Source organism: Pezoporus occidentalis, unplaced genomic scaffold (assembly GCF_034315485.1).
Source record: "Pezoporus occidentalis ecotype Australia unplaced genomic scaffold, CSIRO_AGI_Poc_V1 ctg130, whole genome shotgun sequence".
Classification (NCBI taxonomy): domain Eukaryota; kingdom Metazoa; phylum Chordata; class Aves; order Psittaciformes; family Psittacidae; genus Pezoporus; species Pezoporus occidentalis.
Window position 1 is genome coordinate 951494 of NW_026913104.1, and position 13016 is coordinate 964509.

The 13016-nt window shown below is 56.3% G+C and overlaps 1 protein-coding gene across 4 annotated transcripts in view; it reads right to left on the reverse strand.

The window, feature by feature from the left end:
• DSCAML1 (DS cell adhesion molecule like 1) overlaps positions 1–13016 on the reverse strand; it is a 93603-nt gene that overhangs the window by 21217 nt on the left and 59370 nt on the right. The window contains exons 4-8 of one of the 4 annotated variants that reach the window (XM_062608545.1): positions 6941–7087; positions 5425–5703; positions 4363–4638; positions 3611–3907; positions 1594–1866 (exon numbers count right to left, since the gene is read on the reverse strand). In XM_062608545.1, coding sequence (XP_062464529.1) covers positions 1594–1866; positions 3611–3907; positions 4363–4638; positions 5425–5703; positions 6941–7087 — 1272 coding nt within the window. Of the gene's footprint in view, positions 1–1593; positions 1867–3610; positions 3908–4362; positions 4639–5424; positions 5704–6940; positions 7088–13016 lie in introns of those variants that run through there. The other 3 variants (XM_062608548.1, XM_062608546.1, XM_062608547.1) reach the window with 3 other exon arrangements.

Here is a 13016-nt window from a genome sequence, read left to right on the forward strand (position 1 = left end):
TGCCTGCAGCAGGAGCTGGCTGCACGTCCATACCCCAGGACAACGCACGAGGGTCTTCCAGCCCAGCCAGCCACAGCGGCTCCAGAGGGGAACCCCAGCAAACAGCATCACCCCAATGGTGCCCCAGCACTGCTGGCTGCAGAGCACGGCTGCTGTCAGCACTGTGGTCCCCAGACTGCCAGTCACCCAAGCAGGGCAGCATCTAAACCAGGGCATGAGTGTCCCTCGGTGCAAGGCCCGGGGATGCTGTATACCCCCAGTCCCTGGGGAGCAGCACTGGAGGGGAGCTGTAGAGCTTTTACTACCACATGCTTGGAAAGACCTGCATAACTCACTCGTGGCAGTTAATGTGGTGGCAGGCACTTGTGGCAATAAAAGCTTTACAGCGCTCCACGCCACCCTGTGCTCCTCGTGCTGTGCAGTTACATTTATTCACTCTGCTCTGACTCTCTTCTAGGGCTTTGCAATTCTTTTCCACAGGCCTTTTACCTGCTGACTGGAGCAGTCAAGGAATGGAGCAAGCGGGGCCATGGAATATCTTGGGCAGCCATGGAATGATGACCTATAGACCCTCTCTCCACACCAGCCCTGCCTGTCCCATGCTCCCCAGAAGATCAGTATTCACACAGCTCTGGCCTCTTTTCAGGCCCTGAGGCTCCCACGTAGGAAGGGACTTTATATTAAGTGAGGAAAGCAGGGCTGGCTGTCCCCTGCACTGCAGACCCAAGGGGAGAGAAGTCCTCCCCACACTGCCTTAGGTTACCAGCAGCCTACTCTTCCCTTTGCAAAGCCTTGGAGAAGAGCATTAGCTAATCAAGGGGTAGCATCTATAATCAGCTTGATGCACTCTCTCGCTAACCTGATTCTTAATAAGAAAATGGTGGATGGGAGGGGAAGGAGGGGGATCAGAGCAAAATCCAGTCCATGAATGCCCTGCTGGGTGAGACAGAGAAAGACAATTGGCCAGCTCCGGCCCCAGCGCGGCTCTGTTTGTCTGAATGATTTACTGCAAACACCGTGCTGGTGACGGGCAGGGCCGACCCGACAACTCTGAGCACGGGAGATATGGAGCTCAGCACAATCTCAGCGAGTCACTGGCAGGGAACGCGTCCGGCTCAATTCATTAGGACTGATAGCTCCCTCAATGGGACTGAATAATTGATGGCCTGGAGAAGCTTTTAAGATGTTCTGTGCGCTCGGAAGACCAAGAGTATTATATTTTAAAAAGCTAACACACACAGAAAAACATGGGTGAAGGTGATCCAAGCAAAGGTTAGATGTTTTAATACTCTGTGTTTACACCGTAAATCCTTGCTCCATTGCTTGTAGTGGGAAATGGATACAGCATGGCTCAGGGAAGCTGCCAGCACGAGCAGCTCCAGGTACCCGCTCTGCAGGAGCTGAGCCAGCTCCCCAGGTATGCTGCAGTGGAGCTGAGCTCCCATCGGTGCAGTGCCTGCAGGGCACAGCCACTGCATAACCATGGAGTCCCCTGTGCAATGTTCTCTGCCTCCATTTCATTGCAGAGATGTCCCCAGCACAACTTGGTTGGCCTCTCCATCTGACCCAGGGAAAGCCTCTCCAGCAGCTTACCTTTCACTGTGACGTGGACGCTCTGGCTGATGGAGAGCTGGGGCTGGATCAGCACGCTGCACAGATACTCTCCTTCATCCATGCCTTTCTGGACGTCCATCAGCTTTAGAGTCCCGTTTTCAAAGACCACTTGGCGGTGGTTATCGGGCAGCAGCAGAGAGTCCTTGTACCACTTGATGGAGTAATACGGGTACCCAATCACCCTGCAGTTGATGAAAGTGTCCCTACCCGCTACCGCTGTTATGTTCTTCATCGCTCGGATGCTCGGGGGACCTACATATTGGGAAGGAAGGAAGAGGCAGGCTAGGTTAATTCCGAAGGGCGGTTTGGTTGCATGTAGAGCTGCTGCTATTTCAGATGAGCCTCACAGGCGAAGGAGGTAACCAGAACGGTTGGGACCCATCCTGGTTTTGGGTGAGGAGCAGGCATAGGCTCCTCTCTGAGCACGCTCATCGGCTAAATGTGATAGCTATCACACATGCCTACAGCAGCGCTGCTGTGGATGGTGGCTGTGGTCCTCTACCAGTTCCTTTAAGCAGTGCCTTCAGCCACAGGGACTGCAGAGGGCTGGGGAGCACTCCCCCCCCACCTGCAGCCACACTCTGCCTCGCTTGGAAGGAAGCTGCCCGCTTGTGCCAAACATCCTTGACAAGAGCTGCTCCGGGAGCCTGGCTTCCATTGGGAATGTATTTTACCTCCCCTAAAACACACCCCTCTCAGCCTCCCACTGGCGAACTGAGTGTGGCTGAAAAGCCAGACAGTCACCACGTTCTGGCTGGCTCCCATGCTGGCAGGATGCTGCAGGTGAGTAATTTCAACAAGAGGTTTCATGCATCAATAATTACATTGTTCTCCCAGCCACTGCATAAAATAGCAGACTAATCTAAAGCTTAACCCTATCTTGACTCCTCGTCCTAAGGGCAGAGCAGGATAACGGCTTAACAGACACTCAGGATAAGCCAATGGATGGTGGTTCTCATGCTGGGACGTGTTAAGAAAATGAGCAGGAGAAAAGAAATTAGCATCTGGTTCTGTAACTGTCTCCGGGGCCTGTCTGAGGGACTTGCTCCATTCCGGGGCAAAAAAAGCCTGAATCTTATCTAGTGACAGCCCATCAAGAGCTGGGAGAGGAGCAAGGGAGACAAGGCAACGTCCTCATTGAAAAGGCTGCTCTGGCTTCTCACTGCTGAGGGATGAACTCGCTCCAAATTTAGCAGTAAACGGCAGCAAAATCCCGACTCTCCTGGGATCCCAGCCAGAAAATCACCAGATCCATTGCAAACGTGAGACCCAGCAAACCCAGCCCTTCACCCCCTCCGGAGACAAATAAACGCTGCCTTGCCTCTGTCTCACTCCCACCTGTAAGCTTGGAAGCTTTAATTGGTGTTTATGAATGGGCAGGGGCTTATACCAAACCCCGTGCCTAAACACACGTCCCTGTAACACACCGAGCAACACGCTCCAGCCGTAATAACACGGTGATTAACGTGGCCATGGCTTTTAGCAGACAAAGAAAACACAGACATGACAAATCAAAGCTCATTTTCCACGATTTCATGTGCTGCCTCATCATCGTTTGTCATGTAGATCCCTGCGCCGGCAGGCACGCTCCCTGCCAGGGAGAGCATGGGATGCTTCTGTGCTCACCGTGGCCTTCTCCATGCACAGGGCTCCTTGGGGAGGTGTTGAACAACCCCTTGGCAGGACCTCCATGGGGACAGAGTGGACCCCAATGGGGAGAACGCTGCCTTTTTCCCTCTGCAAAGCCAAGCTCTGGTTTTCCAAAGTCACCAAGTGCTGTGCACTTAAATCCCTGGTTTTAAACGTCAGGGAAGCTCAACGCTGTGGGCAGGCGTGTGAGCAAGTGGGGAATCAGGGAATGGGATCAGGGCAGCCAGGGAGACCCCTGCAGCTGGGAAGAGGATGGAGAGGCGAGGAAGAGCCATCGGCTAGGAAACAGAACACAACCAAAAGCCCAGTACAAGTCCTATTCTGATATTTAAAAGTAGACAGGCACCTCTTACGTTTATTCGCGCTTGGTATTCGGCGCTGCCCACCGAGTTCCGCGCGGTGCACCGGTACACGCCGCCGTCCTTGATCTGCGGGCTCGTCACGTTCATGTGGCTGACTGTGGTGCCGTCCGACATGGTGTACTGGTTGGTGCGGTGCCCGCTGTCCCGCGGGATGGGCTCGTCGTCCAGTGCCCAGGTCACGGTCGGCGGCGGGGCCCCCTTGGCGGCGCACATCAGGGAGAACTGCTCCCCCGGGTTGACCACCTTCTCGCTGAAGGAGGAGACGATGCGGGGGGTCCCATCTGGGGGGCACCCAGCGGGACGGGGGTCAGGGAGCGGCAGGCACCGACAGCAGAGTCACCCGGCTTTGAGCTCCCGCCTGGAGAGGAGCCCTGCATCCCTGCCAAGCATCCCTGCGGCAGGGAGATGCTGAGGGGCACATCCCTGGTCCAGACACCCAGTGATGTGCATCGGAGAGGGGACACCTGCCTGGCCCAGGGGATGGGGATGGGCAAGTCAGCTCTTATTCTGGTCCTTCCCCATCCCCGCTGTGCTGCATCCCTAAGTTGCTTGCAGATGGCATGCACAGCCCAAGAAGTGTGGCAGTCTGGCCCCAGGATCCCCCACCCTTGTAGGTCTCACTGCACTCCAGCCATGCACAAAGCACCCTGCTGCACCTCGGGAATGTGGCAGCTTGGAGAGGGGCCAAGGAAAGCCCTCCCTAACCCCCCCCCCCACCCCAAGGAAGCCAGCTCACCCTCCAGCATGATGATGGAGAAGTCCTGTGCTGTCTGGGATTTGCGGGTGGCAAAGCACTGGTAGGCTCCAGAGTGGCTCTTCTGCGCAGCCGTGATGAGGAGGGTCTCATTGCTGATGCCCCGGATGGAGATGTAGTCATCCACCACCACGAGGTCCGTGTTGCGGTACCAGCGGATAACGTACTCGGGGGACCCGCTGAGGGCACAAGAGAGGATGACGGTGCTGCCGATGCCTGTTTTGAGCTTCTTTGGTGTGAGGGTCACACGCAGAGGGTCTGTGCGAGAAAGGGTGAGAGTGGTGATGGTGTCTCACCGTTCCTGTGCCTCTCTGCCTTTCCTGAACTGGAAACACCAGCCTGACTACACGTAAAATGTCACTGCACACAGGCAGGCGGCCCCCCACTGCCCCTGCTGCCGACAGCCCAGCTTTTAGTGTGAGCCCCAGGCCCCTGGCAGAGCAGGCCCTGGTGGGGAGGCGGCAGGGTGGCTGGAAGAGGACACGGTTTGTGTGGTGGGGACAACGTTGAGCTGGGGATGTGCCAGGGTGGCTCTCAGCGTGCTGTGCTCGCCACAGCGCCGCTCCAGGTAAGGCCCACACTTTGCATGCTGGTTCTGGCAGCTCTGGTACCACCAGGATCCCAGTGACAGGAGACAAGGAACAAAGCACATGATGAATGCTTGGCCTGCCCAGATGGTGTTTACTGTTTGGCTGCAGCTTCTTTTATGTAAATCAACCAAACAAAGCGCAGAGGCACCTAATGTAAAACCAACATCACCAGCCAGCAATTTACATCCCCCAGCACTGCTCTGAATGTTCCCGAGGCCCCTCGCCCTGCCCTGACTGAAGCACTAAATCAGGAGACGTCTGCAGCCCCGCTGCTGCAGCGTGATAAACCTCCTGCAAGTGCTCTCAGCACCACATCGCACACGTTGCATCGCTTCCAGCGTGCAATGCTGAAATACAAGGCTCGTAATTTCTGTGCCTGCGTAAAACCTTTAAGGCTTTATAAAGGTTTATGTTTAAGAAGGCCGAGGACGGGAGCCTCCCCGCCAGCTCTCACCTATGACCGTGAGGGTCCCCGTGACCTCTGCGGACCCGAAGGTGTTGGTCACCTCGCAGATGTAGGTCCCGCTGTCCTCCACGCGCAGGTCACTGATGCTCAGCCCCGTGATGCGCTTGGTCCAGCGGCTGTCAGTGGGCAGCGGGCGCCCGTCCTTGATCCACCGCACGGCCGGGTTGGGGTATCCTGAGGCGATGCAGGGCAGCTCCACCGGGCGGCCCGCCCTCACCTCCCGGGACTGGAAGCTGTCTAGCATCGTGGGGATGGACTCTGCCGGGTCTAGGTTGGAGAGGAAACAGGCTCACGTGGAGAAGAGGGACACAGCGACAGCAGGAAAGGCCCTGGCATGGTGACACCATCACCACCATGCCCCAGCCGTGAGAGCAGCTATCCCCATCCCCATCAGCCAATGGCTCTGCTGGGCAGGAGCGCAGGATGCCAGCCACATCCTCACTGGGCACAGGGTGGCCTGGGCAACCTGGGACATCCGGTGCATCCCTTGGGAGCCAGGGCTGGTGGGTGGGAAAATGCATCTGACTAGCTGATGGGATGAATAAACTCAGCACCGGAGGAATTACTCAAGGCGACACCTAATTGGTGCAAAATACACAAATTCTGTGGCACATTTCAAAATGTACAAGCAAAGGGGCCCATCGGGCACCAAGTCTCAGGCGTGAAATTAAATTCCAGGGGAAAGAAACCTCTTTCATTACTCCCAAACAGAAGTGAAACGCTGTGACGTGTCAGTAATGACAGCGACCAGGAGGGGAATGGGACAGATCGAACATGCATGGGGAGGGGATGGTACATTCAGCGGCTGCATGGGCTCCTTGGAGCAGGCCACATGGGAGGGACACGGGATCCTCGGGTCTCTAAGAAGCATAGGGAAGGTCAGGGAAGCCCCAGCCCAGCCTGGACCCTTTCCCTACCCTCTATGGGGTTAATTCGAGGAGCTGATGTGGAAGCCACAGCCTGTGCACCCGAGGACAGTTAAAGCATATGGCAGGAAGCGGGCGCGCCGCAGCCGAGCGGCTGCGAGTCAGGCAAACTCCCTCCCGAGCGGAGTAATTTGGGCAGTGAGCGGAGCCGGGAGCGCCCCGGGATACCCGGCACTGGGGACTGCACTGCCTGCGCTGCAGTATCGCTTGCATGTTCGTCACATCGCGTCAGGCTGCTCACATCGCGGGCTGTCACATCGCATCGCATCGCACCCTGTCGCCTCTCGCTCCGGGTACTGCGCAGCGCGGCTGCGGCCAGCGCTGGGGGGTGCGTGCTCGGGGGTACATGTGAAACAGCACAAACCCCTTGTATAGCCTCAATGGGACCTCCTACCCCCGCACTGGGACGTCCTCTTGCTGCAGGGATGGGAGGTAGCGATGCCATCGCTCCCTCTTGCACCCAAGGAAGCCACGCACCCAGCGTGCAGGCAGGGAGCTGGCACACGGGCAAGGATGGACACCTTGAGCTGCATCAGGCCTGCAGGCAGGGCTCCCATCACCCGCAGCCACGTGCTCACCTGAGACCGAGAGCCTGGCTCCGTTGCTCTGCCGCGTCTCCCCACTGTATTTGTGCTTGGTGATACACCTGTAGGTGGACAAGGCATCTTCCTTCTGCACGTCCGATATGTACAAACCTCCATAAGAAGTAATAAAAAACCTATTTTCTGGAGACACAAAGGGAGGAGGAGGTGAGTGAGCCAGCTCTGACCCAGCACTTGCCATTGCAGCCTCATGTGTGCATCAGTCCCTGCTCATGGGCACAGTATTGCGCCCTCCAGCACTCATCCTGCAGCAAGTGCACCCAACCCAAGCACGCACCTCCTAGGGCTTGGATTCAGCAATGAGCTCTGGCCATGGAGCTGCAGCGGCACTGTGGCTGCAGAGGATGAGGAGGAGAGCGCTCAGCACGATGCTCCGGCAGCACGATGCTCCGCCACCACGCTGCATAGCAACGCCACAATTAAAAGTGAGTCTGTCCCACTGAGTTAATAATTAGCTTAACTTACTTAGAAGCATGTGAAAACAAATAAGGGCTTCAGCTGGTATTTGAGCCCTGGGAGGAGGATGCAGGAGAGCAGGCAGGGCAGCACAGCCCCCTCCAGGCAGCAAGTTTTGGAGCCTGGTGCACGCCAAAGCACATGGGGAAAGAACCCTTGGATCTGCTCATGGAGCCAGCCTGACCCCTATAATCCATCATGAATAAGAGCAGTAATTAACACAAATGGAAAGAGCTGCACTGTGGCACAACAGAGCAGCTACACAGAGAGCAGGCTAGGCGGAGGGAGCGGGGAGAAGGTCCCCTGCCCCACTGCCAGTGCCAACAGTGACAGCAAGACTTCAAACCCGGCTTCTCCGGGGTTTCTTCCAGCACCAGCCTCCACTGAGCCTCAGCTGGGAGCGGAAGGTCCACTGACGGTTGCCAGCCAAACCACCCCATACCCAGCACAGCAAATGCAGAGAGGCAGAAGTAGAGCAGAGATAAAACCTTTAAACCCAGCCTTTAAAGCAGTAATGGCTGCAAACAGCTCCTGCACTATGCCTGGCAAACCAGGATCTCCTTGATGAGGCCAGTCAATGTGCTTTTCTTCTGGAAGGATGTTCATGGTTTAGGTGGAGTCAAACCCATCAGTGCAGGAGAAGCACGAGCACAATACAGGACTAGAGACACACGCTCCCAGAGCGGCCTAGCTGCAGGGAGAGGACCACAGCAGTCTCTCCCTGCGAGCACTCGAGGTGACAGACTGGCAGAAAACAGGGCTCTTCACCCAGGGAGCACATCCCCAGCACGAGCCAAAGCAGCGGCAGCCCTGAGCTCTGCTGGCACTACCCCGCTCCAGCTGCAGCTTAGCTTGATGTGTGTGCTTGACACTAATTGCTTGATACAAGAGTATTAGGGACTTGAAACAGCAAAGAAATGGCAATGCAGCCAGCTGCCGTTAGCACGAGGCACAGGTTCTCCTTGGGAGCAGCAGGAATGCCGTGCTGTGGTGACCATCCCCACACCTCCCATGAGCTGCAATCTGCACACATCACGGTGCCTGCATCCCCAGCCCTGCTTGGAGGGGTCAGCCCCCCCCCCAAAACCTCAGGCACCGCTTTGCCTCCATGCTGCAGCACAAGGACAGCAGCACGCACACTGTGCCAGTATACAACTGGGAGCAGATGCTCCATGGTGCATCTCGTGCTCTGTGCCACCAGCCGGAGGCATCAAGGGACTGGTGAAAACCTCTGTAAGAGGAAAGGGGGCAGTGCTCTTGCAAGTGAACCGAGATAACATGCAAATCAAACATTAATGTTTCATCTCCCATCAAACCAGCAAGAGAAGAGCATTGGCATTTGGGGGAGCAGCTTGCCATGGCAGCAGGAGCCACATTTTGCAAAGTCCTCAGCAACCACAACTGGTCCCCATATAACCACACACAAGTCAGTGCATGGTTAACCACAGCCCCGCTCACAGACATGCTGTGCTCCCCCTCTGGAAACAAAGCCTTGCACAAGCTGGGATGATGTACAGGGAGCCAGAAACCATCGTGCTGCATCCCTGCCCCGGGACATGGGGCAGCAGCAGTCCATGAGAGCCGAACTCGCACACACACAGAGGCAAAGACAAGCAGAGCCTCAAGCTCCTGCCGGGATAGTAGGAGATGATGAGAAGGGCTGCACATGGAGGCAGTGCCGGATGGGAGTGCAAACTGAGCCCTTCCTGCACCTACTGACCCCAGAATCTGCAGGGTTTGCTACCCACCTCTCTACCATGGAGCGATAGGAGGCATTTAACCCCTTGCTAACTGTGGCTTTGAAGATGCAGGGCAATAACTGATGTAAAAGGCGCTGACAGAGACCTCACCACAGTGCCTTAGTGCTGAGTTTGCCAGCGAGATTAACGCCAAAGGTCGCTGAATAAAATCAGATCTTTCTGCCTGCCAGGAGGAGGAAAAGCTTTACGGGAAGCAGAGGATTAAGTACACCCGTGGTCAGACGGGAGCGATGTGCCTCTAATAACTCTTCCAGCCAGACCTGAGCTGCTGCCTCCGGAAGTGCCTCACCAAAGCCCCTCTCATCCACCTTTGTACAGGAGGAGCCCCACCGGCCTCAGGAGCTTGCTCCTCAATCAGGGAGAAACACAAGGATACTGGGGGCTCTCCCACGTGGCAAACACCAGGAGGGTCACACAAACACATGTATTTGCTGTTACCAAAATCCTCTCCCATATCCCGTGGTGACTCCTGTCTTAGTCCCAGGGCCCCTCCAATTGCAGGAGGAAAGCTGCAGTCAATACAGGTTACAGCTGCTGCTCCATGCAGTATAGATTCACAAAGCCAACGGGGTCAGAGCTTCAGCAGAGAGCACATTTATAGTTCATAAGACTAACGAGAGAACTTTCTCTTGGTACTGAAGAATCAATAGGTGCCAGCATTTATGAATTAGCCATACTTGGAGTATATGCATCCCAAGGCATCCCAGACAAGTCCAGTAACTGCTTGGTGCTATGCCTGTCCATGTTTGCAGTGACAAACGTCTCCTGGGGACTTGGCATGGAGGGGGAAGCCCCGACAAAGCCTGTGCTTTGCTGCTGCTGTAACAGCACTTTTCTGCTATGGCTGCTGTTCCGGGATGACATCTGCCTGGCATGGGGCTTCCCTGGGGACAAGGAACCCAAGATTAAAGATCCATCCATCCCAGAGATATTAAAGAGGATGCACAACTGCAGATTCAATCAGAGCTGCATGATATCCAGCAGATTGATGTCCATGTTTGCCTGCAGTGGGGATCCCAAGGGAGTGCACAGTGGTGGCTGCTCCCCAGCCCTGTCAGAGGCAGCACATCTCTCCTGCCTGGCAGAGCTGCTGTGCACCCAGCCGAGCATTCCCACCTCGAATTGCATGGGCATCCATAACACAATCAATGCCAGCCGAGCAAGTGGGTCAGGCTCTGTGCCAAAGGGCTCCTCTGTCCTCCTCCTCCTCCTCAACCCTTTACCTGAAGAGAGCACTGTGCCCCAGAAAACTCATCCCCACGACTGCAGTAGCTGCATCCAGAGAGGGCACAACACGGGCTGCTGCCTGTTCTCAGAGCCTGCCCATTGCCCTGTGGAGCTGCTGCCTGCTCCTGCGGGCACCAGAGGCTTGGCTGGGAGCATCCCCCTGCAGACCTGGAGATCCGGCCATTAACACAAGCCCTTTCCCCAGTGCTGCGGCAGGAGCACGGGCAGGCACCCCGGCCACAGTCCTGCTGCTGCTGCGGAGCCAGAGCGGGGGGAGCAGCAGAGGAGGGGTGGAAATCAAGGAGCCGTGACCGGCTTTCCACCTCCCCTCCTTAATCTCCTTTATAAACACGGCTCCGTCTCCTCCCGTTACAGGATTAACACCCATCTCTCATTCTGCTCTCGCAACAAGATTCTGTTCCTAATTACGCTGTAATAAAACCGGGCGCGCTCCCAGGGCTTCTTCCAAATGACTTGTCGACACTCGGCGAGATTGGATCCTACCCGGGCCCGTTTCCGGCCCCTCTGCCTGACGTTCATTAGGCACGCATGAGGGAGAGGGTTTAAGAATGGAATTACATTTAAATGGCTTTTCTGAGAGGGAACAAACAGGAGAGAGAGAGACACGCAGGAAAGGTTTAAAGGGAGGATGTCGCTGTCACCTCCCTGGCACTCTGCTGCCCGGCAGCCACGGTGACAGGCCCCCACTCCTGGGCACCCCAGGGACAAGCCCCCTGCCCCTGCGGATCAGTGGGGCTCTGCAGCCAGCGCGCACCAGGGTGCACAACTCCCGGGCACTCTCCTCTCCCCACAGCACAGAGAGCCTGCAAGGGGACCAGGGGCATGCAGTGCGGAGCAGGAGCGGGCAGAAACAACCTCCGGAGGCAGGGATTTTAGGAAAACAGGCACCAGCACAAGGATGGGATGGGTGAAATCGGGTGCTGGCGTTGGCAGCCCCAGGGCAGTGCCTGCAGCTCACACCAGTGTCTCACACCACGGCTCTCACCGGCTGCTCAGGTGCGATCCCCACCGCAAGGGATTCATCACCGGCAGCGTGACAAAGGGCTCCCGAGGAGCCGGGGGGTCCGCGCGCTCCCGGTGGATGAATTACTGCCTTCACAGGGAACGCGCCGGGTGGGAATCACGGCGCCGCAGCTCCCCCTCCACGCAGGGCCCCGGCTCTCCCCGTCCTAAAGCACGCATCGGCTCCGCAGCTCTGACAGCCCATGTAACAATTAGCATCTCTGTCCCTTTACTCTCCGTGCGATGGCTTTACCATCTGCGTATCGCTGTCTGGGCAGCAAAAGGCGTAAGAGAAGCTCTGGTTTTGTGCACGGGAAGCCTTTGGGGAGGGGAAGTGAAAGGCTGCGTTTTAACGCGACGGGGGAAGGTGCTGGAGGAAACCACAAGTGTTAATTTCATTTCACCCCAGATAATGACAAATGTTGCTATTAACGGACCGGTTTATACAGGTGAGAGGCGGCTCCAGACGCTGCCTTCCCCATCGGACTCACTCACAGCATGCATTTGCTGCTACCTGGACGTTACTTCCCAGATACGGGCTCACAAGCCGGCAAACTTGGGAAAACAGATGTTAAGGAAGATCTCTTTCTATGAGCTCCCTCGGAAGCAAGGCATCCTGCAGGGCTGGTTGGAGTTATTAAATCAAGTGTAATTATTTACCAAAGGGGCAGCCTTGCACATCCCTTTCCTAGAGGTAAATCCGGAACTCTGCTTCCCACAGACCTGGATTCACAAGGCATCAGCGGGAGCAGAGTCTGCCTCTCCGGGCTTTAATCTGCCTCCGAGACAGCGGAACTTTTCACGGGCACACGCCGTGGAAACAAGGAATGTCTGGGGACACTTCCATTCCTTTGCATAAACGACTTAGGAATGACACACTTCCCTGGAACCCACCACGGAGAAGGAACTCCCCGGGCAGTGGTCAGAGCATCCCTGGCACCCGCCACACCGGCTGGAGCCAAAGGGGAGGAGGAATGAATCTCTCCAGGTGGTCCGGAGCCGGGTAACACCAGTGGAAAACGAGAGAACAGGATGAAGAGCATTACAAAATGAATAGGAGGGGACTAGAGATTTCCACGGCTAATCCTGTTAACAAGACAATTTCTTATCAACCTCATTATGTGACAGCAAGCAGGGGGAGGGAAGGGGAGAGGAAAGGCGACGCCGGGTATGCCCGGGAGCAGCGGGGCTGACAGAGGGATGCGCAGCTCCCGTCTCGTGCTTTATAGCGAGGGTTGTGTTTCTATTTCCAAGGCGAGCTCGGCACTACTGGAGTGACATTTAGCACAGAGCAGTGCTGCCTGTGTTTGCAGCTCTCCTAGCGCTGAGCTGGAGCAGGCATGAAATAAACTCTATAAACCCCACTGAGATAACACTCCTTTCAAAAAGTGATTTTTCTGGCATCATTCTTTCTTAACCTCCTATTAGGACAAGCCTCGTTTCCCAGGAGGAAGCACAATGGAAGGCGTCAGTCTGCAGGTTCAGTGAGTGCCCACCTCAGCTTCAGCGTGGGCTGAGGGCTCAGCGGCTCTGTGCCCACCAGCACCCCCGAGCCGCAGCTCTGCCCGCCTGCCATTCCCGAGCTG